General features: G+C 49.9%; 1 protein-coding gene across 1 annotated transcript in view; it reads right to left on the bottom strand.

The window, feature by feature from the left end:
* URI1 (URI1 prefoldin like chaperone) overlaps positions 1-5990 on the bottom strand; it is a 61736-nt gene extending 55746 nt beyond the window's left edge. Inside the window, exon 1 of the mRNA XM_074314978.1 lies at positions 5530-5990. Coding sequence (XP_074171079.1) covers positions 5530-5640 — 111 coding nt within the window. The 5' untranslated portion in view covers positions 5641-5990. The remainder of the gene's footprint in view (positions 1-5529) is intronic.
* Between the last annotated feature and the right edge of the window lie 20404 nt (positions 5991-26394).

Genomic DNA, 26394 nt, shown 5'->3' with positions numbered 1-26394 from the left:
GTAAATGGCAATAGGGCAACTAGATAGCTATATAGTAAAAAATAAAACCTGACCGCAACCCCCCATTAAACACAAAATCAATTCCAGGTAGAGTGTAGATCTAAACATGAAAGGCAAAACAATAAAGCTTCTAGAAGATAACGTAAGAGAATATCTTCAAACATGAGGGTAGGAAGGACTTCATAAAAACGAGAAGACATTAACCATAAAGGAAATGCTTATTAAAATTAAGAATTTCTGCCCATCAAAGGGCCACCATTATGGAGTGTCAAGTTAAGCCACAGACTAGGGAAGAAATTTACAAAGCATTCCTGAAAAAAGACTCATAACAAAAGTACATAAAAAAATTTCTATGAATCAATTAGAATGTGGCAAATATCCCAATATAACATGGACAAGAGATGAGCAGGAATTTTACCAAAAGGCAATGCAAACAGCTAGTAAATATTTGAAAAGGTGATCAACTTCATTAGTCATTACTAGAATGGCTGGCAAATGTGAAAAAGACAGACAGTACCAAACGGTGACAAGGACAAAGAGTAGCTAGAACTGTCACCCACTGCTCACAGGAGTGTCAACTTTGGAAAACATGCATAAGTAAAATTAAACACACAAATAAATACACCATGAGAAAGTTCAGGGCAAAAACTAGAAGCCACCCAAACAGTTCACCTGAAAAATTAATTAAGAGTTAACAAGGATTCTAACACCAAATTTGTAAACATCTAGCACACACAGGATTCACTCTAGATAATGCAATCCCATGCTTCCCTTTCTTCACACGTGACAAATGGAAGTTTATAATTTTAGTATGAATTGCAAAACACATTCCAACGCCTTCTCACCTATCAAAAGCAAAAACCCAAATCCTTACACTGTTCGGAAACAGCTCTCTCCCTGATTCATCCTGACAAGTCTGCTGGGACTAGAAGAAAGCTCTTCTCCAAAATATCCTCCAAATAGCCATCCATGCTTCTCACGCTCCACTTATTTTAGGGTTCTGCTCAAAAGAAACCATAAAAGACAAGATTTCCCTGACCACCTTACTTACATCCAAAGTCCCTCCACTCACACCTGCACACTCGCTATAATTCCTTTACCTTACTTTCTTTTCTCTTACTAAATGTATTGGGGTGACTCCTTGCTTTCTTTATCTCCCTGGCCTAATAGGTGTATCACACACCACTGGACATTTTTAATGCGCCTACTCCATGTCTCGACCACTAGAATGCAATCTCCACGAAAGCAAGGACTTCCTCCGTCTTATTCACTACTGCGCCCTCAGCAGAACACGTCTGGCATGTAAGAGGTACTCACTAAACACCTGTTGAAAATTCTATGGCTTGAGCTTGAAAGAACAGTTGTTGTATGGGGAACGTGGCAGTTTCTTAAACTATGTGCAATTTAGTTTATCACGAGAAAAATAAGAAAACCCTTCATTAACTAAGTTGTTCTGCTTTATGAAAATTTACTTTTAATGCATTGAACACCCCACGTTCTATAGCAACAAAGTTATTCCAAAATTCTAAGTGAGAATTACATGAGCTACTCAGTAGTAATAAAATAACACTATCTGCATGAATTTTCCAAAGTTACTATTATTCTACAAATAAACTTATAAAAATAAAACTATATAGTACTTTTTTCACATTACAATAAAATCTCAGTAATTCTAAAAGTTACTGTATATGGAGATGTAAAGTACAGATGTCACAGAAATATCACCTTAGCCAAGAAACCAAAATGTCAACGGAACTTCCCTATAACAGCCCAAGACACTCCACTGCAGCCCTGGATCATAAGTTTTATGGCAAGGTCAGTCTAGAGAGGTTCCGGAGTAGCTTACATTTTCCCACCGAATATTTTACTGCTGTTGGTAAATACAGATTTGGTTATAAGAAAAAGTAAGTTAGTCCAAGTTTCCCCTTGTCCCTGTAGGTTTTGACAGAGAATTAAAGAGTAAATAAAACCTCCAAGGAAAAAAGAAAAAAGGAAACCAAATGGAGGATGAATGTTTGAATAAATTATATCTATCAGCTCTGGAGTAACCAAGAAATAAACCTACCTAACTGGTGTTCAAATGAGCCAAGAGCTATTTTTCAGGCCCAGAAAGTATTTAACAACTAAAAATACAACATCCCAGTTTTCATTAAAACTAATAAAATGAGTTTTATCAACATCCTTTATTGAAAAACTATCATTCCATCCAATTTCACTCACTTTTAGGTAAAACAAGAAATGAAATTGTGCTCTTGAAACACTGGATGGATGGTGTTTTCCTATATAAAGTGTGTGAATATTTCTATACATGCAGACATAACTGTAACCACTTAATACATACTGTTCTACAATTTCTAATGCCTGCATAAAAGCTCCTCATATGTATCGTGATTTAACCAATCCCCTAATGTTGAGTTTTCATTTTATTATTATAAACAAAGCTGCAAGGAACCTTTCTGTACATGTCTTTTTGTTTGATCAAAAAGGAATAAGCAAAAGTTTCAGCACTGATGTTATAAGTGAAAACAACGTTACAATATCTGATACTGTCCATTCACTACAGAGATTGTCATTTTTGGGGTCATGGCTCATTCATGCCGCACCTCTTTTTTCCTCAGGTTACTAATTTTTTTGTCCTTGTTATTCACTGATCCAAAGGATAAAACAAGGAAAAACAGAGAGGGACCCAGATAAAACCTGTTATAGTCCTTAGCTGAATTAAAAAATAAAAAACAATCAACTGATGAGCAACACTTAAATTTACCACATTACCCAGCAGTCCTCCACCAAGGTTCCCAGAGAAAAGAATGTCCTAAAGCTAAGGTACCCATTGTACGCAATGAATCCACATCTCTCCTGGGGATCTAGAGCCCACTGGCTAGGTACAGGTCCATCCTGGAGGAAAATGAAAAACCAGTCATTGCAATCTTTCTCGCATGGTAGGGAAAGGCCAAGTCCTGGAGCACATTTAATTCGTCTTCTATAAAGGAACATTAAGTGCCAAATAATACCAGGTCTAACAATTAAGTTTGCGAACTTGTTGCAACAATGTTGCTAACCTTTTCGCTATCAGAGGGATTACTCATTATGAATTTGTACCAACTGGACAGTTAACCAAGTTTACTATTTGGCAGTGCTGAAGGGCTGCATGAAAAAGTTAGACGACCTGAACTTTTCGCCAACAAGTCATGGCTCTTGCATCACGACAATGCACCAGCTCACACGGCACTGTCCGTGAGGGAGTTTTTAGTCAACAAACAAATAACTGTATTGGAACACCCTCCCTACTCACCTGATCTGGCCCCCAGTGACTTCTTTCTTTACCCAAAGATAAAGGAATAATCATTGAAAGGAAGATATTTTGATGACATTCAGGACATCAAGGGTACGACGACAGCTCTGAGGGTCATTCCAGAAAAAAAGTTCCAAAATTGCTTTGAAGGGTGGACTAGGCGCTGGCGTGGGTGCACAGCTTCCCAAGGGGAGTACTTCGAAGGTGACCATAGTGATATTCAGCAATGAGGTATGGAGTACTTTTTCCAGGATGAGTTCGCGAACTTCATTGTCCCACCTCGTATAAAGCTATTGTACCATCTTCCCTTTTCCATCCCAACACTGTCCCTCCACTTCTGCACTAGAGTTCACTACACCCCTACAGTTGGGCTGGTTTTCAAGCCTAAGTAAAGTCCCTCACAAAAATGTCTATTTACTAGGTGAAGTCTCCCTACAGTAAACTATAATTAATATAATTAAAGTATAGCTAGCTAACCAGTATATTTTGGGTCTCCTGTCCACTGAAGCAGAGCCTTTAAAGCCTAGTCTAGTCCACTGGTGTTTACTGAGAGGCGTTATCATGAACTGGGAAGAGTTGTACATACACATGACAGACATGCACATGCTTCTTTTACGTGCCCCAAAAGCATTAACAAAACAAAGGCAAAGTAATCTGGTAAAACAGTCAATGTCTACTGAAAATAGTTGTTCAGGGTCCCATAGGATGGACCCGAACAGGCAGTAACTGGGTACCATATCAGAAAGCTGTTCAGAGCATCCCCATGTATCCTTAGTATTTCAGCCACACTAACATCAGAATAAAACCAGAATCTCTCTTTTGAACATATCAAGTCAGCATTTGCACACTCATACTACGAAGAAGGAGAAAGTCATTCCTCTACAGGATAGACTAAGGCCAATGGGGACACCATCTTCTCAGCGTCTGCTTCACATTTTCTAAAACAACAGAAACTGTAAATAGTTTTGCCAAAATGAACAAACTGGTTTCATAAAGAGCTGTCTTTTCTTTCTATTTTCCCTTCAAAAAAAATTAAGATCTACTAATATCTTATAATTTAGACATGCCAAACTTGTTGAATTTTTAAACTGTCATCTTGAAAAAGGCCAATTTAAAAACCCAACAGTTGTATATAGTGTTAGAGAAAAATGGCTCTCAGAAACGGAAATCTAATGCACACAATAATTTAGACCAACCAGCACAAAGCAGGAAAGATTCCCACAACAGGTGCTTTGCCAGCGAACCAGGATTTTTTAGGTTCTACGAGAATTCCCTCATCTGGCTGACCTGAGTACATATATGTGTACACCTATGTTACGTAGTCATTTTTACACAGGAATGTTCAATAGAAGAAGTCTGGGATTCTCACTGTTGACAGTTTGAAACCGCCTCCTAATCCTTTTAATCATGATACTCTTCCCCAACGTGACAGAGGACATTGTAAGTAAATGTTGCTTTTTAAAGTAAAAATTGCAAACTTCCAGGAGACAGTGTTAATCTTAAATGCTACAAAGTGCAAAGGGGAAAAACCGCAGATTAAACAGTAACACTGTATTTCTAAAGTTGGGTCTACTGCTCCATTTACAACACCAATAGGAAATACAAAACTTCCTTGCCTCTTAGTTGGTATATTAAAACTCTATTATACGATTGAAGTTTTAACTTCCATTTAACTTTCAATTTACTGAAATAGCACTCTAATTTGACAAATACTAAACGACCGAAGTTGGAACGCACATTAAGGGTATCCTTACAAACCTAATGAAACATTGTTTAAGCGCAACGATAAAGAGCAACAAAGTGTACACATTTTAGCAACGCTCAGTAACAGGCTAATTAGGTGAACTCTTCCCACCAAAGAGAAATCCCCGCGCACGGCTCTATGCGTTATACACACGTTAAAGATTGTCACACCCCTGTCCCCCACCCCTCCCCTCCCCTCTAAGGTCAAAGGGCTCCAGACAAAAGACAACAAAAACACGTGACAAAAGTTTCTCCCAACACTTTCTCTCGTGGCCTAGAGGCCGTGCTCCTCCCGGGAGCAGGTCAGGAGCGAGCGGGGCCCCCGCCCGCGGGGCTGCGGCCCAAAGCGGGCAGGAGGGGCTCGGCCGGGGGAGTCGGCCCCGCATGGAGGGCCCCAGGCCGGGGAGGGGGATCCGGGCGCCGCGGACGAGCCGGGGAGTGGGCGCCTCGCGAGACCACCGGCGGGAGCGCGGGGCCGGGACGCGGCCTGTTACCTTTTCCTGCTCCTCGCGGAGCCGCGCCACCTCCGGGGCGCGCAGCGGCGCCGCGGCCGAGGCCGAGGCCGAGGCCGAGGCGTGGGGCCCGGGGTCGGGCGGGGCCTCCATGGCGGGGCGCCCGGACCTCAGCGGGGCGAACGAGTCCTAAACAAGTGTTTATGGAGGCGGCGTGGCCGGCAGCTGCCCAGCGCCCGCGTGCTCGCCCTCATGCACCGCGCGCCCCGCGCTGAGGAGGCCGCGCCTGCCTTCTCCGCTGCCCCGGCGGCCGCTGCTCGCGTCCGGACTGCCCGCGGCCGCATCTCACACGCGCATGCCGCCCGCCGCCGCCGCCGCCGCCGACTCGGAGCAGCAGGCCGGCCGGTGAGAGCGGGAGGTGCTGTCCGGTGGCCGGGCCGAACCAGGCGTCCTGTGCCGGCCGCGCCTCCCCCGTAGGCTCCGCCCCTCGCCCCGCCCCGCGCGGCACGCCGGGAAGCGCGCGGCCCCGCCCTCGCTCCGCCCCCTGGAGTCACGTGGTGCCGGAGCGGCGCGGCGGGGGCGGGCCTGCGCCCAGGCTGCACCCTATTGGAGCCTTCCGGAGGCTTCCGTTCTAACCAACGTCCAGGCAGTGAGTGTTCACGGAGATGAGCGCTGGTCTAGCCTTGTGTCTCACATCCCCCCAAGTCGTTCAGTGCTGCATCTGGCGGGAAGAGCTTAATGCATGCACTAAAGCTGCTTCTTAGGCCATTTAATTTTAGCAAATTTAAATCTTTACTGGGCCTGTTGAATGAATTAAAAATGCAATTATGTTTCGCATGTGTATTAATTACTGCACACATCCTAATTTTTCCTTATGTAAAGCTCTGGTACTTACATTAGTATATTGCTATGTATGGACCACTGAAGACATATGAGTAACTTTGCCCACACTTTTTCTCTATTTTAGAATTCCTGTGCCCTCTTTCTCATATAACCACTGTACACGTTAGGGGCCCAATTAATGCTTACTGAATGGGAGTGGCCTTGCCCTAACAATCATCTCTGCTGCAAGCCCTAACAGTAAGGATGGGTCCTGTTCCTTCACCATCCTAATGCAGACGGAAGTAGGCTGGGAGGTACCTGCACTTCGCACCCTGGTGTGCCTGCTGGCTCTACTTCTCCTGTCTCCTGGCCAGCTCTCTGTCTGCACACACCCTTTTCCATTTGCTATAAAGAAACAAGGGAGGACAACTTGGGCAAACGGTAAATGTTAATTCCTCTCGTTTCCTCACTGTATATCCAACCTCAACACCTCTGAAGCAGCCTGACTGACTGCTCTGACCACCTTCTCTAGCACCACCATCATAGCTTTTTCGCTGGTCACCCTGCTTTCACTCATGCCCCCCTGTAATGGCCACTGGCCACTGCACACCTACCACCCCCCCACCCTTCATTCGCATGGTCAGCCCTAGCCCACATAGCTCCCGTGCCTATGGGCTCCCGTGCCTATGGGACCTGCGCCAGCTTCAGTCTAAGGGGAATGCATTTTCCCTGCAAGTGGTTGGTTCCAGGACCATGTGACACCCCACAAATAGAGGTTTTCTGGAGGCTTCTGAGAAAGTTCTTCCTCGCTCTTTGAAGGTGCTTCCATAAGGAATCTATCCGTCCCGTGGCGAGGACTTATGAGGCATGTAGCCTTGTGTGTTAGCCTCAGGGCTAGGAAGGCCACGCAGACACCTCCGAGACTCCGAATGACGTCTGTAGCCCGCAGAGCCTGAGTCCTGGACTACGTCACAGCACTGTTTCAGGGCTGAAGCCACCAACACGGAAGGAGCCTGCATTACCTCTGGACTTCCAGTTAAAGAGGCCAGTGAATTTCCTGACCGGTTCCGGCAGTTTGCATGAGGACTCCCATGACTGGCAGCCGAAGACACCCGATACACACCCCCAATCTCCTCGCAGCTCAACAGCCTGAGTGAGCTTTTTGAAAAGTAACCAGATCACATCATTCTCCCCTGTAGAGCCCTCCCTGACTTCTCACTGCAACCAGAAGAAAACCCAGATACCCTACTGGAATTCTGCATTATCTGACCCACCTTTCCACCTCCTTGCAAGCCCCCTGCCACTCATACCAACCAGAGTGGCTTCTCTCTTCTTCAGACACTTTAGACTCATTCCTGCCTCAGGATCTTCACACTGGCCAGTCCTTCTGCCAGATCTTTGCATGGTCAACTCCTTTGCATCACTCAGGCCTCTGCAAATAAAGAGGCTTTCCTGACATGGCAGGATTTCCTTTACTCTTTAAGATGAATATTTCATTGTATGTATATGCCACATGTTCTTTACCCCGTCATCCATCAGTGGACTCAGGTTGTTCACATATCTTGGCTATTGGTAACAATGAACACAGGAGTGCAAGTATCTCCTTGAGATCCCAATTTCAATTCTTTTGGATAAATAACCAGAAGTGGAACTGCTGGATCATATGGTAGTTCTATCTTTAATCTTCTGAGGAGGTGCCATACTGTTTTCTATAGTGGCTGCACCATTTTACACTTCTACCAACAGCACACAAGGGTTCTCATTTCTCCACATCCTTACTGACACTTGTTATCTTTTGTTTTTTAGAAGTCATCCTAACAGGTGTGAGGTTATATTTACTGTGGTTTCATTTGCATTTCCATGATTAGCAGATTTGAGCACCTTTTCATCTATCTGTTGGACATAAATAGTTCCTTAATATCATCCAATATCCAGTCAAGTTTCACATTTTGTGGGAAAAAAGCTCCTGCTTCTCGCCCCCCCCCTCCATCCCCACCCCAGGCCTGCTTAATCATGATCTCTGTTTCAACAAACTCTGGGGTGGTTCTTCCATGGCCCAGCTTGGGTAACCTGCCATATCCAGCAGCTTCAGCTGGACATACCCCCAGTGATAGGGAACTTCCATCAGGAGACAGTCATCATTGTAGGAAATACCTTCCTTTAAAATTGTTTTGCTCTTAGTAGAGGCAAAACTTGAATGTATTTTCCTTTGAAATAATTAAAACATTGGACATAAGGCTGCAGTGTCCTTGGATCACAACCCCCAATGCTGGTCCCACCCCCAATCCCCAGAACTATCACAGTTTGGTTAGTATCTTTCTATACCGTTTTCTGTGCTTTCAACATTTTCCCTTAAGCTGTGCCCCAAATTTGTCTCCCTGGAGTTCCCAAGCTTTTCTGTGTGTTTCCTGTTTCTGAATTGCCTTGCCAAAATTTGAAGCTGGCTCTTGTGGCCTCAAGTTTTTCCTTCTCCAGCATGGTGTCCTCTTTTCCCCTGACCTTGACAAGGTCACGGTCTTATTGAGGTGCAGGCCTGGCTCTCTGCCCTGGAATCCTGCACAGGGCTGGATTTCTCCCCAGGGCTCCTGGCTCCCCAACCCATGGGCATGTAAAGAAGAGGAGGTACATGTAGAGATAAAGCAAACTGGCTATGAATTGATCATAGTGGAAGCTGGGGGTTTGGGCATGGGGAGAGGGCATTATACAATTCCATCTTCTCTTGTACATGCTTAAATTTTCCATAATAAAAAAGTGGAAGGTAAAACAGCAATGAGGTACACACCTATCAGAATGTCTAAAATCTAGAACACTGACAACACCAAATACTGGTGAGGACGTGGAACAACAGGAACCCTCATTCACTGCTGGTGGGAATGCAAAATGGTGCAGCCACTTTGAGGACAGTTTGGCAGTTTCTTACAAAACTAAACATACTCTTATCATACAATCAAGCAATCACGCTCCTTAATATTTACCCAAAGGAGCTGAAAACTTACATCCACACAAAAACATGCACATAGATGGTAATAGTAGATTTATTCATAATCGCCAAAACTTGGAAGTAACTAAAATGTCCTTCAGTGGGTGAATGAATAAGTAAACTGTGGTCCGTCCAGACGATGGAATATTATTCAGTGTGAAAAAGAAATGAGTTACAAGCCATGAAAAGACATGGAGGAACCTTAAATGCACATGACTAAATGAAAGAAGCCAATCTGAAACGGCGACATACTGTATGATTCCAAATGTATGACATTCTGGAAAAGGCAAAACTATGGAGACAGTAAAAGATCAGTGGTTGCCAGGAGTCTTAGGGGGCAGGGTGAGGGATGCACAGGCAGAGCACAGAGGGTTTCAGGGCAGTGAAAATACTCTGTATGACACTATAATGGTGGACACGTGTCACTACACATGTGTCCAAACCCACAGGATGTCCAACACCAACAGTGAGCCCTAAAGGAAACTATGGACTTTGGGTGATGATGGCGTGTTACTACAGGCTCGTCATTGTAATGACTGTCCCATCTGGGGGAGAATGTTGATAATGGCGGAGGCTATGAGGGGAATCGGGGCATATGGGAACTCGCTGTACCTTCCCCTCGATTCAGCTGTGAACCTAAAACTGCTCTAAAATATTTTCTTAATTAAAAAAAGGGGGGGTGCATGGGAGATATGGTGCATGTAGAGTGAGGGCTCTCTGCCTGTAAGAAAAAAATTTGAAAAGCCAAGCAGGAGCTTTTGGACTCAGCAGGCCTGAGGCTACTGCCTGTAACCAGTGTACAAAGACAGCCTGATGTGGCCGGAATCGCACAGCCTCAGCCCCCTTCCCAGGTCATCACCAGTGGCGTCAGATCATCTGCGGCAAGAGCTCAGTGCTTCGTTGGGTGGAATGGGCTCCATCGCCAACTACAATACTTCCTGCATCACTCTTCCTCCTAAGAAACATGTTATTAGTTTTTTCATTACTTGATAATAATCATACGAAGAATTTTTTTTTTACGTCAGATATAGAAACACACCAACACTGTGCTCCTTTCAAGAGCGAGCAAAATTAACCTGATGAATTACACTTCCTTGCACAGATCTATAAGCGGTGCCCTCATATTTTTCTAATTTGTCTTTCTGGTTCTTGTTTCATTCTCTCCTTGATGATACAAGTGGCCACGCAGTACGGCAGCTCATTATTTACACGCAAACCAGGCTCCGGGGGGATAGTCATGTGCTCTCTGGAGGGAGCAAGGTCCACGTTGTCATTTGCCAGCTGCATATATTATTGACCTGGTGGCCCTTGCAGCCCAAAGAGTCTCGTGGTCTGTGTGCCCTTCCTGTAGCGTCCCGGGCATTGTAGCAACATACACCATACATCATCACAACGTAAAAACCACCTCTGGGACTGAAGAAGGACCTTCCCCAGCTGCCCTCTAATTCCTCTTGCTATGCGGGGCTTTTGCTGAGGGCTGGAGCTTGGCACAGCTCAGGCAGACAGGTGCTCCCACGGCCTGGGAGCGTCAAAGGGAGGCAAAGGCCTGGCAGGAAGAATCCCATTTTACAGATGGCAAAACCAAGTCTCTAATGTGGGAACAAGCAGTCACCCAGAGAAGTGAATCACCTCCCTCCCTAGCCATTTTTAAATTTACAAGGAGTATATGAGCACACCCTATGGTACTCTTTCTTTTGTTATGGTTTTCTCCTTTTTCCAAGTGACAATCATCTTTCTTTTTTAAAGTACAAGATAATACATGATGACAAAAGAAAAATCAGAAAATAGAGTGAAGCAGGAAGAACTTAAGGAAATCTGTAATTCCACACACTAGGAAGAAATACTTGTCCTCTGTATGTAGGCCCTTCAATATACCTTTATTTAATTCATTCATTCATTCATTCATTCATTTTGCAGAAGTGTTTTGAGCTGCTAATAAGTGCCAGATATTAGATACAAAGTCATCAGAAGAGGCCCCTGCCCAGGAGACAGAGAACTAAATAAGTGAATATACTCAGATTTTCTGTACATACAGATATCCACATGTGCAGGTGTATTTTTTACAGAAAAATGGGATCACATCATAAATGCCATTAACCTGACTTTTGGACTAATATATCAGAAAGACATTTTCATGTCAATAGATTCATTTCAGAACAACAAAACAAATTCTAGAACTCAACCTAACAAGAACAGTGCAAAACCTACATGAAGAAAACCAAATCATTTGTACTGAAGATCATTAGAATAAAGATTTCTAAAAATCAAGATAGAAATCATATGCAATGACTCAGTACGTCAGACTGTGACTCTCTACAAATTAGTCTCTATAGTTGATGCAATCCCAAACAAGGTCCACATAGATCTTGTGATGAACTTGTTAATATTCTCGTTCATCTGGAAGTGTAAATGCCAAGAATAAAAAATGTGTATAAAGAGCAACTGGGAATACTTTGCCTGCAAATACCAAAATACAGTTTAAGACATCAGCAGTCAAACAACTAGTATTGACACAGGACTATGAGAGATCAGTGGAATAGGACAGAAATTCTAGAAACTACTCCTAAATAAAATTTAGTTTTAATTTGGCATTTCAAATTAAAGAGGCGGGAGTAATGGAGTATCTCGTAAACACCACTGGAATAATTTCGCATTGTTTTGAAAGAGAATCTTCTACATAACTCAAAATAATAACCCAAGACTAATGCCAGATGATTTAAAGACTCAAGACAATAAAAAGTATTATAAACATAATAGAAGAAAATATGATATAATTTCTAAGTACTTTTTGGATGGGGAAAGCATTCTGGGGCAAATCTAGTAAATATAAGGATACAATTAACAGTTTCAACTATGCATCAAACTTCTCTGTACAAAGATGTTACAAAGTTTAAACAGAAGCCTCAGAATGAAAATATTTGCAATGTATTTAACAGATATTCATATGCAGAATACACCAGAATCTTCTACAAATTATCAGGAAAAGACAACATAATTATAAAAGTGAACAAAGAATATGAATGGGGCAATTCAGAGAAGAGGAACTACAAGTGGCCAGTGCACATGTGAAGAAGGATTAAACCTCTCTGATGCTCAGGGAAATGCAAATTTAAACAGACATTATATTTTATTTTATTTATTAGATCGATGAAAATATTTTAACCTCTAGTGCTTCAAACTGCGAGGAAAAAGAGATGCTTACCAAGTTCTGGTGGGGATGCCAGCATAGCCTTGGGGAGCGTAATCTAGGAACATTAGTGAAAATGTTTAAACGTGTAAACCCTTTGACGCTGCAATTCTAGAAATAAGCCTTCCAGAGAACATAACGCTGCAACTCTTTCTGATCAGTGAGTAGAACGCTACCAGCCACCAGCGAAGGTCAGCATTTGCAGGCCAGACCGGACCGAAACTTTGCCTCGTTGGTGGAGGGAACTGGCTAGTGACACCAGTTCTTCCCTGGGACCCAGGCAGCTTTCTGAAGTGTCTGTTGAGTTATCAAAGCCAGGAAGCCAAGTATGAAGAGGAAATGAACCCAGAACCAGGCTTCTGAATTGCTGCATCACAAAGTGTTAATCAAGATTTCCAAACATAATGAAACACATTTAATCACACTGCCACTCACGAGGAATCTCATAATTAATATTTGGGTGAGAGCAAAACGATTGTGTTGTTAATAAATAAGTTACTTTAAATATTGCTTATTTTATCCCTATCTTATCCTTTTAAAATGTGTGTTTGTATATGCTTTATGACAAACACAGTGAAATAATACCCTAGTACCCAGTAGACCCTGAGACAGGGACTTGGGTGTAGGTGGTTTATTTGGGGGGTGATTTGGGGAGGGAGGTGGGAGGGAGTGGGGGAGGGGTGTGGAAATGAGGCCGTCCCTGGCTCCCACAGAGGCCGGGACGCTGTCCTCCCTCCATCCCTCCCTCCTGCCCTTTCCTTCCCAGGTTGAGAGCTGCCCCTGGACGTTAACTCCTAGACACCGTCAGGCTGCCCGCAGGTCAGCTAAGCAAGCTCCCCAGGGACTGGGGAAGCCATAGTCTGAGACGCAGAGGGGAGCCACCGCTGGTGGTGAGAAGCTGTCACTTGTGTGGGAAGCGTCCACCACAACTGGTGGGGAACTCAGATGGGCCATCTACAGCATGTGCTAGAAGGTCTGTGCTTATAAATGTTACTTCCCGCCCCCGCTGCACCCTTCAACTTGCTAGTGTCCCAGTTGCCTTCCCACCTTCTGGAACTCTCCATCGCTTTGTCATTTCCTTCTGCAGGGCCCACCTGAACTGGGCTCTCAACTGTGCGTGGGGCTCACGGTCTAACACTGAATGGAGATCACTCACCTGGAGGCAATTCATAAACGGTGACTGGGAATAACTGGTCCTGAATTCAAACGCCTCCGTTGTCACTAACAGTGAAAGCACACTTGTCCCTCAGGCCACCACCCAACCCTTCCTCCTGACTCCCGGCCCAGGTTACTGCATGGGCAAACTTACCAAATCCTCACGGACCAGGTGACAACCATGGTGCTTAGACTGTCCCCAGCACACACACACACACACACACACACACACACACACAGACCTATTATGTTCCTAGAAAAACTTCCCATTGAAATTACAGCCATTCCCCTAGGGTGAGTCTAGATTGGATGTCTCCCATTTCTCTCCTCTATCTACTAGCCAGGACGCTTTTGGTTGCAAGAGACAGAAAGCAGTTCAAACTGGCTAAATGGAAAAAAGCGGAAAAGTGGGGAGATTTCTTGGCTCAGGCACAGCTGGATTCGGGAGCTCAGCCATTGTGCTGGCTGCAGTGGCAGGTAGCCATTTCCCTGTGGTGGCTTGGCCGCTCCTCCAGGACACCCCAGCAGAAAAGGGTCCCTCTTTCCTTACACGCCCAGCAAGAACCCCCAGAGTGCTGCCTGGTCACGCTCCTGCCTGTCAGCCAGTCCCAGGGACCAGGGAACAGGGTGCACTGTTGGCAGGCCTGGGTCACATGTTCATGAATCAGGGGTAGAGCAGCCCCCAAACCTTAGAGACTGAAAGTGGGAGCACAGGAAAATGGAGGCACCATTATCTGAAGCAGGAGCCGTACAGGGAAAAGCAACAGGATCTCTGCCTGGTTTCCAAGCGCCCCAAGCTTAGGGAGTCCAGCACTGGTGGGACAAAGTGCCATGGGGAAGAGATAATCGGACAGTGGGGGGGACAGTGCCAACGACTTCCTCTGGCACTCCACATGCGAGGTTTGGGGAGCGGGCCCAGGGATGCACACCCCCCTCCCCGGAGCTGAGGTTCTGGCATGAGTGGCAGGAGCGCAGTATCCTGGAAAGAGGGCAGGAGAAGGGAGAAATGGGGTCTGCACTGGACACCAGAAAAAGACAAGGGCCAGTAAAGGGAACCGTGGGGCCCGACAGCCTCCCTGATTAAGGGGGCCTGGTGCTGAAACTGCCGTCCCGGCATGTGTGCCCCAGGATGGGACTGACCACGCAGCCAGGCTAGGAAAGAAGCAGGGGGAGGTGTCTGCAGGGTGGATTTCCAGACCCAGCACCTACCTACTTTGGCCCAGCTCTCAGGCCTGCAGTCTTCCACCAACACCCCTCAGCCAGGCAGGGACGCCCCGGCCCTTCAGCTCCCTTTCCTGGAGCCTCAGCTCTGAGAGGAGGAGGAGATGCATGAGGCAGCAGCTTCCCAGTCTTGTCCCGCTTAGCTCTGCCCCTGGGGCGGGGAGGGAGACACCAGGGACAAACCCCCAGACCCAGAACACTCCACACCCACCCCTCCATCAGCTTCTCCCAGGCCCAGAAACCCCAGGCCTACCTTTCTGCCAGGCCTTGAAAAAGTCAGAAAACAAAAGACCAAAGAAAGTCTTTGGATGCAAGAATGATACAGTGGGTCATGAATATGGTAAGTCATCTTATTAGAATTTGCTGATTGATTGATTAGAAACTTCAAATCTCCTGGATTTGAATGTACTTGGAGAATAGGGGGAAACTTGTGGATTCCTGTCAAATATTGTAGATCACTGCCTAACTTGTTTGCTTTAAAGTGACTGAACAGTCATTTTGGGCTTTAAATTCTACATGACTACTTCATAAATATCCCATACGTTTACTATTTTCACCTTTTTACATCATATCTACGGTACTTTAGTGCCTGACTTGTATATTTATGTGACTATTGTTAGAAGTGACTAATTGGGTTTGATTAGCTCCATCATTAATATTCTGTCCATAATTTAACATGCTTCAATAAAATACCCTAAAGCAGTGTAATGATTAGATTTCAGGAATATGTGTTTTGCAATTAAGTTCCTCTTGATTTTGATATGCAGATGAAGAAATGGTGGTCTCATTTAAAAAAAAAACTGCCCTTATTAACTCAGCAGTATACTCTGAAGATTAGGTAAGAAACCCAAGATTTTCTCTTTGTATATGCTAGTTAAAATGTATTTCAATCAAGCCTATGTGGGCAAATCAGATTTGATTAGTTTAAGTTCACAGTCATTCTATCTAAATGAATAATGTGTCACCTAACATTGCAAAAATTTGATTAATAGTTTATCAGTTAATTAAAAACTGGTTTAATTTTTCTTTTTTAGGAAAATGCAAGGTAGATAGATATTCCTTGTGTTCATCATAAATGCAAATTATTTCACTTTGAATCTATTGTTCCTTTTTGCTTCTTAGCCAAACTGGCAAGAAAAATAAAGCTCTCAGAAATACCTACGGGAGGAGGAGTTGGAAACTTTCTCTGCTCCCACGGGCCCCGCTGGGCCCTGGTTGCGGACCGTTTGTTCTGGGTGGAGCTGGTCCCCAGGCCTTGGTTTCTCCGGGCCTCTCACCTCCCTGCCTCCCCCTTCTCTCCCGCACCCCAGTCCTCCTGCAGGCTTTGGCCACAGACTTTCCCAAATGGCAACTTTTGTCACCTTGTTCAGTTTAATTCGTCTGTGGGGCAGGAGCCAGGGAACCACAGGACCCCGAGACCTGCCACCAGGGCTCCAGGCCCCCAGCAGCATGCTCCCGCCTCCTTGGGGCAGGTCACCTTGTCCAGTAGTTAGGGCCTGGGGCACCTCCTTTGCGAACCACGGATTCATCATTGAAAGGCAGCTGGACAGCCTGAGCAAAGCGATGGTTCCTCCAAGCACTGCTGTGGGGTCGGGGGATGGGGGAGCAGGACGGCATCGTGAGGCAGGGAAGGGAAGGAAGCCAGTCCCGACTGGGCGATGAGCAGGTCCTGCTGCAGGCAGCCTCACAGCTGCAACCCGGGACCCAGTGCAGACCTGGCCTCGGCCCATCCCAAGGGCAAGGGACTGGGCTGTTTATCAACAACTTCTCTTGTCACTGACTGAGCCTGTTCCCCGCGACCTGAACTCCTGGCACTCCCCACCTGTCCTGCACACAGGCAGAGCAGGCTCCGGTGGCCAGAGCTGGTCCCCAAGCTGGTCTGCTGGCACTTGCTCAGCTGCGGGTAAAGGAATGATACCTGCTGAGGGGGCAGGGCAGGGTTGGGTATCCCTGGTGCCTCCCGCAGAGGCTCCTGTGCTAAAGTGGCAGCCCTGCCTGCTCTCCTAAAGTCATTCTTAGCTCCTGGAGCACCTGTCCAAAAGCAGCATCAAGAACAACAAATGCTTATCCGGAACCAGCCCTGTGGCCCAGGCACAGCTGTAGGTGCTGTAGCCACAGCACCTACAGCTGTGCCTGGGCTGTGAACAGACTGACCAGGTCCCCACCTTTGGTCTCTTGCATTCTAGCGGAAGGAGACTGACATGAATGTTACTAACAATTGTCACCCCAATAAATTTAATTTAAAAAAATAAAAAATAATAAAAAAAAAAGATCTGGGAGAACTTTGCAGGCAAGGAGGAGAGCCAGGGCCAAAGCAGGAGTAAGTTTGGTGTGTGAGGGTCGAGAGGAAGTCTTTGTGGCCAGAATGTAGGGAGCGAGGGGACAGGAGTGGTGGTGATGTTGAGAAGGAAGGCTGGGACCAGGTCCCTGAGGCGGCTCCAGCCCTGCCTGCCCCTCAGAGTCCCCGAGGAGCACTCCACACGCACAGTTAGCCTGCAAGCTCCTTGATCCGCCCAGGGACCAGCAGGCATGCTTTAGCTCACAGCTCCGAACTCAGGAGGGGCTGTGAGCATTTTGAAAACCGGGGCTCCATGGAGCTGTGGTGCGTGAGTGGCCATGGGTAGCTCTTTTCCTGTAGGAAAACCATATCAAGAAACCCTAGGGCCTGCCCGGTGGCTCAGGCGGTTAGAGCTCCATGCTCCTAACTCCAAAGGCTGCCGGTTCGATTCCCACATGGGCCAGTGGGCTCTCAACCACAAGGTTGCTGGTTCAACTCCCACAAGGGATGGTGGATTGTGCCCCCTGGAACTAGCAACAGCAACTGGACCTGGAGCTGAGCTGCACCCTCCACAACTAAGACTGATAGGACAACAACTTGAAGCTGAACGGCACCCTCCACAACTAAGATTGAAAGGACAACTTGACTTGGAAAAAAGGCCCGGAAGTACACACTGTTCCCCAATAAAGTCCTGTTCCCCTTCCCCAATAAAATCTTTAAAAAAAAAAAAAAAAAACCCCAAATGTCAGTGTCTGGACATTGAGAATTTGGACTATATCTGCTCCCAAAGGGGCACTATATCTGCACAGATGGCAGACTGCACCTCTCAGGGTGACGGGACTAGACCATCATCAGAATCAGAACTGCACCTGTCAGGGCCGGGGCCTGGCTGAGATGGGGTACCAGGCTCCTGGGAGGGGCAGAGACCTGCTCCCTGGCAGCAGCCAAGCCTTTATCGGGCACCTGGAATTCCGAGCACCAGTCCCACACTTGCAGCAGAGGACCTGCACCTCTGAATCACTAACTTCCCATCTACTGGCCAGCACAGGGGCAGCGGGGAGCCCCTGCAGTCTTGGCCTCCACTGGAGGAGGGCCCCCCTCTACTTCGACGGCCCACTGTAGGAGGGCCTTAGTTCTGCATCAGTGGCTGGCCCTTCTCCCTGCAGACAGGGCAAGTGCTGCCAGAGAAGAGGTGGTAGGGGGTTTGCAGGAAGTTAGCAAAATGGTTTGCTATTTCTACACACATCCAGTGAGTTCCTATTAGTCCTGCACACACCATTCCGCAAATATCTTTCTGAGCACCCAGAAGACACAAGGCCCAGGGCTGAGCCCTCAATGGGGACACAGGCAGTAGAGCCATGTCCCCGGCCTCCAGGAAGCATGACTGGGCAGGAGACAGAGAGCCATGCCCAGCTGATGGCATGAGGAAGCTGCTGCCTGCTTTACGCAAGGCCAGGAACTGCGGGTGGCAGGACAGCCCTCTGCCCAGGGTTTGGGGCAGCTGTGCGGAAGCCTCGCTGTGACAGAGTATTGTCCATTACAGGCCCAGGTATGGCCTAATTCTCCAGCGCCTTCTTCAGGTTTTCCATGCAGGAAGCAAGCCTGGGTGAGGTGAAGGGGCCTGCCCGCCGCTCAGCACTAAGGGGTAGAGCTGGGAGCCGACCCAGTGCTCATGCCCTGTGCCGCTCCTCTAGCCAGCACCACACAAGGACAACTGACGTGGGCTCTGGATGGAAGCGTCATGCCTTTGTTGGATGGTGTTGGGCTGGTTGGTGCCAAACACTCCATTGGGCAGCCCTGCCCACATCACACACCTCAGCCCAGAGGTTGGGCCTTCCACATGGGACATTGGCCATTACCTAGACACTGCCTAAATACGCTACAGCCATCCCTGTGAGTGACAATGAGCACAATATGTCAACTGCCACGTAGCGCAGCCCCAGTGGGCCAGGCGGAAGCATCACAGCCCAGCTCTGCGCAGGGAGCTGATTTGTGCTTGGAAAGTCAGGAGCGGGGAGCAGAGCAGGAGGCGAGCAGGACCAAGCAGGACAGAACGCCCCACTCTCGTTTCTACCCTCCTCTTACATCCCCTGCGTTTCAGCCACTACAGGTTACCCAGTGCACCCTCTCCCGCCCCTGCAGCAGGCTTTACGCCTCCTCCCAGCTCTGGGCTCTGCGGAGGTCTGACTTAGGACACGTCACACCAGGAGGTCTGGACCCACCCCACCCGTCTCACTGGAGGCTGAGCCTCCTGGGAGCAGCTTCCACACAGCTCCACTCGGCTGCCCTCCAGCACAAGGGCCAGGGCCTGGCCCACTCATGCCCACCCACCCAGTCATACGAGATGCTTCTTGAAGGCCCACTGTGTGCCAACCCCTGAGTTAGGTGCTGGCATCTATAGGGGAAAACAGTCAGTTTCTGTCTTCTGAGAGCTGACAGATTGCTGAAAAGACAGCAGCACATCCAGTAAACAAAGAAACACGAAGAAAGGTAAAGGGTGATAATTGCTGTGCAGGAAAAGGATCTGGAGAGCAGAGCAGTGGGAACTCGCAGTGCACAGGAAGTCGGGCGTCAGGGAAGCCACTACTTGCGGCGCGCACGCCACATGCCCAATAGACACTCACAGTTCGGTGAATACATCTGAAAGCAATGGAACAAGGCAAGAGAGAAGAAAGGGGCCCAGAGTGGGGCAGGGGGCTCAGAGCAGAAGGAGAGGGCCTGGCACTCAGCATTCAAAGCCCACTCCAAAGTTCAAGGACAAGAGCCCTGTGTGAAGGTGACAAATGTGGTCCAGCCCAACTGTGAACTGCTGCTGACACACAGGTGGGGACATCAGACCAGCAGGAAGTGGGGGCTCCGGTCACTGAAACCTCTGTGCTGTTTACAGACCACGTCTGGTGATAAAACATGAAATCGGGGCCTTACAAGAGGCCCTGGGCTGCAGTCACTACGACCCTGGCCTGGCCCCGAGAGCACAGCATCAGGCCGGCTGCTGGCCCCGGCACTGGCTGTGCCCCCTCTGGAGCCCGAGCTCCCGCAGCACAGGCAGAGGCTGGACACAGGGGGGGTGAGGCCAGGTGGGAGGGCCCCAGCTCTCCTGGAGGATACCTGGAGAGGGACAAGGCTGCCTGGACACAGGGCTCAAACAGGACGCCAGGGCCCAAGTTCCCACGAGAGGCTCGGCTGTCCTCTGAGGTGGTCTCTTTCCCAGGCCAGACTCTCCCCCCGTGATGGCCCCAGGCTGAGCCTCAGCAGGAGACTTTCTCCTGAAGCTGTTCCTGCCAAGTCGTGAGCCTAGGGCTGATGAGCCCGGCTTGGCTCCCCCAACTCCCCCACAGGTTAGCTCCACCCGAACAGCTTAGACCCTCAGTGGGTCCCCACAGGAAAAGCAGGCGCCTGGACACGGGAAGGTGGGGCTGTGTACCACAGCACGGACCAGAGGCACGGCAAGGGGGAAAAACAAATCACAATGGAAAGAAAGGCAAAGTCTTCGGGGGAAGAGTTGGGGTTCAAAGGTGGGGAGGCCCCGGCGGGTCCAGAGGGATGCCATGGGAGGGCTGACATTTAGATGGCTCTGAAGGCCGGGGAGTCCTTGAGGACCATTTTCCGCCCGGTTTTTTCTCTCTCTTGCAGGGGCCTTTTCCTTAATTACACCCAGAGAGCTCAGCAAAGCGGATGCCAGCGATATTTATTTTCTGCTCGGGGCCTGCCCAGCACAGGTAACTCACCGGGGGCATCTTTCTTAATGAGGGAAGAAAAATGTCAGAACGGCGATCAGCCATGATGCACCCGACGGACTTAAAACTAAGCAAAAATAACACGAGAATGCATTTGCATTAGTTGGTTGGATAAGCCATCCCCAGACGAGGGAGTAGGGTTTTCTCTGAGCTGTAGTGAGATGTCACCAGGGGTGCCCTCACCAGGAGACACACCTCAAAGACCGGGTCATCATTCCGGGGAAGATTTTGTTCCACGTGAACCAGAGCTGAAGTTGGATGCCTGGGTCACATTTGTCCCTCCTGTGCCTCCCTGTCTGAGATCTGCACCCTCAACCCCCACCTGCGAGGCCCCCTCCCACTCGAGGTTATATCTTTTATGTGTCTGGAGGGGGCAGAAGTCCCTGCCACTTAATAATAACTCTCTATGATCTCACATCACCCCTAAACGAGCTGGGGAGGTAAGGAGTGTCACCTGTACTTGAGAGAAGAGGGACCCGTGGCTCACCCAGGCTTCTCCCCGGCGCTACCCCACCTCCCTGTGTGTTCTGTCAAGAGCAGACACCAAGTCCTCCATTACCATATAGCCAGCTGGGGTCTGGCCCAGAACCCAGGCGTGGGGACCCTGGGGGCATGGTCAGTAACTCAGGGAGGGGCTGCTGGGGGCCTGCCCATCGGGCCATGCGCTCTGAGTGCCGGCTGGCACCGCATCACTCCTGCAGGCTGGGCACACAGTAGGAGGTCCCAGCAGGGGCTCGGAGGTGGCCAGAGGTGCTGGGAGGAGTGGGGAAGGCCTCCTAATTCCAGCCAGAGCGCAAGGAAGGAAGGGGATGAGGATGTCCTTGAAGCCAGACAGTGGCCGTCGGGCCCATGGCCGTGTTTAGAGCAGCTCAGAGCAGGAAGAGCCCAGAAGCACTTGAAGCCCATCTCCTGGGCCTGGTGCTCACCCTCCGCTAGCGGTGGGGGGACAGTGGGGAGGGCTGTTGGCCCCACCGCAAATGGATCACTTGGGAAAGGTGCACAGTCCCCACCCCAATGGCTTCCTTCAGGGCACAGAAGTGGGGAGGCTATGTCTAGAGGGAAAAAAGAGGTGAGTCAGTGAAAGACACAGATGGTGAGACAGTGAGAGGGAGTGGGGGCCAGCATGAGGAGGGACAGAAGGAGGCTATGGCGGTGGACAGACCCCAGGAAGGGGACAGGGAGCTGAACATGTCCCCTCCGCCTGCCATGTGCCTCCCCACAGGCTCCCCACACCGACACAGTGCTCTGCCTTGGGGACCCCAGCAGGAGACTGGAAGTGAATGAGAGGTGCTGGTGGCCAGTCCCCAGGCTCCTCCTCCCGAGGTCACTGGCCCTCTCCACACAGACACCTTGGTCCCCAGATGGAGGTAGCTTCTCCTCCCCGCACCCTGCAGCCCCAGGTATGGGAACAGTTCACTGCCACCAGACCCACAGTGCAGCCCCTCCCCCATAGATGCCCCTTTGTAGAAAAGTCCCTTTATTAAACTCAAAAGTCGTGCCACCTGCTCCTTGCCTGGCCCTGGCTTCTAACTTTGAGGGGAAAAGGACAATGGGGGGAAGAAAGGCCCTGGCCTCTGATGTGGGAGGCTTGCATCCCCTCAGAGGTCAAAGCCAGGCTGGGCAGGGCACAGCCTCCCGCATGCGCCTGGGCACTCACGGCTGGCTGTTTTCCTGAATATGTCTCTGGGCGGTTGCAGCTGTCCCCAGAGGACAGCCCTCCACTGACTGCACGCCAGTGTCCGGACTCCAGGCCCTATTTTTAGAATGTAGGATAACTTTCTCCCAGAAGAGACAAGACAAGCTAATCCAGGACGGAGGCCTCGGAGAGATGAAGACATTGAGTCTAGATATGAATTAGCTGCAAGTAAATTATTTGAAGAATTGTTGAACAGCTAGGCAAATATTTAATACCTTTGAATTGGAGCCGGCGTTTTCACAGGTGGAGTGGCAGCAGCTGCTTGAGACGTCCCCCTCCTTGCTTGTATACCCGGCTGTCACGCCTGGTTCTGGAGGCCCCCTCTTGCTGCATTCTGGGAATTAAAACAGCTATTGGGTGTAAGACACAGCATCACATACACCAGTCCCCAGTCTTGGGGACAGTGTCGAGTGCATGAGTGGATCCAAACAGCTTTTTCTTTGTTAAAGAAAATTTATTTTCCTTAAATAGTTCACCATATTATTAAAGGGATGAGCCATCTGCCCCAGTGTGGCATTTTGGGGAAGGGGTCAGGGAGCATGACCTCTAATTTGCACCCTCTGGTCTGTGACCCTGGGGATGGGATTTGCAGGACAGCCACCCAGAACCCCTTAGCTCAGAAAGGAGGCCCCGACTCTGTGGCCCAGTCTATGCGGCCGGGTCTATGAGGCCGGGTCTAGCGCCCCAGTCTAGCCAGCGCCGGCAAGAGCCTCCAGGTTTCGGCAGCAGCTGGGGGAGTCTTTTTGCTCTGGCAGAATATTCACCTCTGAGACCAGTGAGGCCAGCCAGGTACACCTGTCCACCGAGAGGCGGAGCCAACTTTACACTGAGTTGGAGGCCCGGCATGGGCGTCGCCAGTTTACAGATAGAGAAACAGGAAGTCCATGAGCTGGCCAACACCGCACACTGCAGCGAGATACAGTGAGAGTCTGAGAAGCGGTCTGGGATTTTACAAGAGCAACAGCTAATATTTATCATGCTCTCACCGTGCGCCTGGGGCTTTCCAGGCGTCTGCCCAGGCCATCCTTGCAAAAGCTCCGCAAGGCACGCGCTTCCCAAGCCTCCTTTACAGCTGAGAACAGGGGCTTAGAGAGTGATGGGCTCTGCTGCTCATCACTCAGCGGGGAGTGGCGAGCCTGGCGCCAGGGCTCAGGCGCCGACCACTGCACGGCACGGCCCCTCTCCGAACCCCACTCTACTAGGGGCATCCGGAGCAGCGCCGGAAGCGTGGGGGCTCCCCGGCTGTGTGGCGCGGGTCTGAGAGTCTCAGGGGGGTGGATCTGCGAACCCGGCTCCGCGCCCCTGGCTCGGCCTCCCGGCGCTGCGCCGCACCTGCCTCCGTACAGCCACCAGATGGCAGCAGACGCTTTGCGATCGCGCCGCCGGGAGGGAGCGCGCGGCAGGGCCGCAGCACCGGCCCAAGTAGCCCACCTGCGGCGCGCCCCCGGGAGAGGGGCCGCCTCCTCCCGCCGTCCGCCGGGCCTGCGCCATCCCCCGCAGGTAACTCAGGCTGTGGGGGAGTCGGCCGGGACCCCCTGGCCGGTCCTCCAGCCGCAGCCTCACGCAGCTCCAGGCGCACGCGTGCTGATTGGCTTGATGGAGGCCGGGAAAGCTCGACGAGCAACCAACCCCTGCAGACTGGCGGCGGGCGGGAGGAGGCTGCAGGAGGAGGGCGGGGCCGTTCGGACAGCCGCCCCCGGGGCTCGCCCTAGAGCACGCCGATTCACACCTCTTGCTTCGCTGCCGCCCTGACCCCGTGGGAGGGCGCTGTCACCCCACTGCACCCGCGAGGAAAGTGGACCGGACAGGTCCAGGGCCTTGCTGAGAACGCACCGATGGTGAATGGCCGGCGGGACCCTGCGCGGGGTCTCCCCGCCCCAAGGCTCAGGCAGTGCCTTACACTCGATGGCGCCCAGAGCCTGGCTGGAGGGCTGGAAATGATGCGCTCAGCCAAGAGTGGGTGCGGAGCCCGTGGACAAGTCCTGGGCACTTTCTGAGCTGGACGGAGGTGGGGTGCTGTGTGGGAAGGGGCGGCAGAAAGAGGGAGGGGGCGGACTCCCACCTCCGAGCAGTTGGGGAGAGTTTGCTAACCGAGCAGTGCGCGGCTGGAGCAGGGCAGAAGGGGCTGTAGGCTGGCTCGGTGAAGGGGGCGATGACCCAGCAGCCAGCGTCCTCTGTGCCCGGGAAGGGGGCCACGTCGGGGCGCCAGGGAACCCCTAGCACTCTGCAGAAGCCCAGAGGCCCTCCCTTCGGAAGGGTGGGTGTCGGAGGGGTGGGGGGTGAGCCCAGAGAAAGCCCTGAGGTTGACTCCTGCAGACGCCTTTAAGGAACTAGAAATAAAATGTCTCAGAGGGAACTTTGTAAAGGCCACTAATAAGAATGACCTCCTCGGCCACGCCATAAAAAACGCACCTGGCCGTGGGCACTTGGCCCAGCCCTCACTGCCCTCCGCAGCCCCTGAGCCTGCAGGCAGCGATGCCAGGGGGCCCCACTGGCCTCGGGCTGTCCCAGCTCAGGCCACAGCATCCCGCTACCGGTCAGGCACCGGGACTAAACGGGGGTTGCAATGAGCAGCCAGGAGAGTCTCTGGAACCAACATTTCTGATTTACACATTTATTTGGGAGTCTTTAGAAAAATAAAGACTAGAAACAATGAAGTAAAATAAAATACAATGAATGGAAATAAGAAAATACAAACTTGAACAGACGGGGATGTGGCGTGCAACCAACAGCCTCAAGTCCGGTTCCTGGCCCCATCACCCACTTCCTCTGCGCTGGGGCACTGTCTCTTCACCTCCCCGGTGCTCCTGGACAGCCCACTAAATGGGAATAATCACGCACTCGCAGCACTGCTGTGGGCGTTAAAGGATGCAGGGATGAGGGTGTGCGATTGTGGAGGTGTCAGGACCCCACATTTGCTGCAGGGTCTCAGACCCAGCAGGGTGTTGCCCCGCGGCAGCACTGCCTCTTACTTTCTTTTTGCAATTCACTTGTGCTGTTTGGTAAGGTATTGTCTTACTTACATCAGTGTTTTTACTTTCTTTGTCTAAGGAGCCTATCACAATGCTGGCGCACCCACACTCCTCCCCACAGTGCTGTCCATGCTGGGAGCCGGGTGGGGGACACCTGAGCCCTTGGATCATTCTCTCAGGCCATCTGCCCCTTGGGGAGAACCCAACAGCTCAGCCTACTCACATGGGCCACCTCACTTCCCAGGCCCCTACAAATTAACAAGAAAAGGCACACGACCCAATAGAAAACGTGCAAAGAGGTAGGATACAAGGTGACAAAAATTCAGAAGAACAGGAGCATTTGCAGCCGGTGAGGTTGGAGGGAAGCAGGCACCCGTAGAGGTCATTACCGGTGGGAGGTGACTCACTACATATTTTCAGCTGTGCATTATCTATTACAATGGTACAGTGTTCCTGGCAGCTTGTTACATACTATCCCACTTTATTTCTCTTTACCTGTTATCTCTTCCCCCCCCAACCCTTGTCCTTCCTCCTCCACCCCCACCCAGTGCAGGCAGCTGAGCCATTCTTTGCTCACTATCTCAAGACAGAAGTGGGAGGGCAAAGGCTGCACGTATTTTTACAGCTTTGGTTTCCTAAACTCAAGGCCTAAGTAAATGGAGAACATACGGGGCCCAAGGAGAACATGTGGAGAAACACTAGGAAGGGATTTAAGGAGAAGGCGCTCCTTCCCGCCCTCCACCCTGCCCTTCAGGAAGGGTTTCTCTGGGCTGGGGTCCAACTGGGTGGCCTTCATTGGGACACAGAAAATGGCAGAAGACATGACAAGAGCCAGGACATTGTGCCTTCCTGTGGGAGG

Source organism: Rhinolophus sinicus, linkage group LG11 (assembly GCF_036562045.2).
Source record: "Rhinolophus sinicus isolate RSC01 linkage group LG11, ASM3656204v1, whole genome shotgun sequence".
Lineage (NCBI taxonomy): Eukaryota > Metazoa > Chordata > Mammalia > Chiroptera > Rhinolophidae > Rhinolophus > Rhinolophus sinicus.
This window is presented reverse-complemented; position numbering and strand designations above follow the sequence as displayed.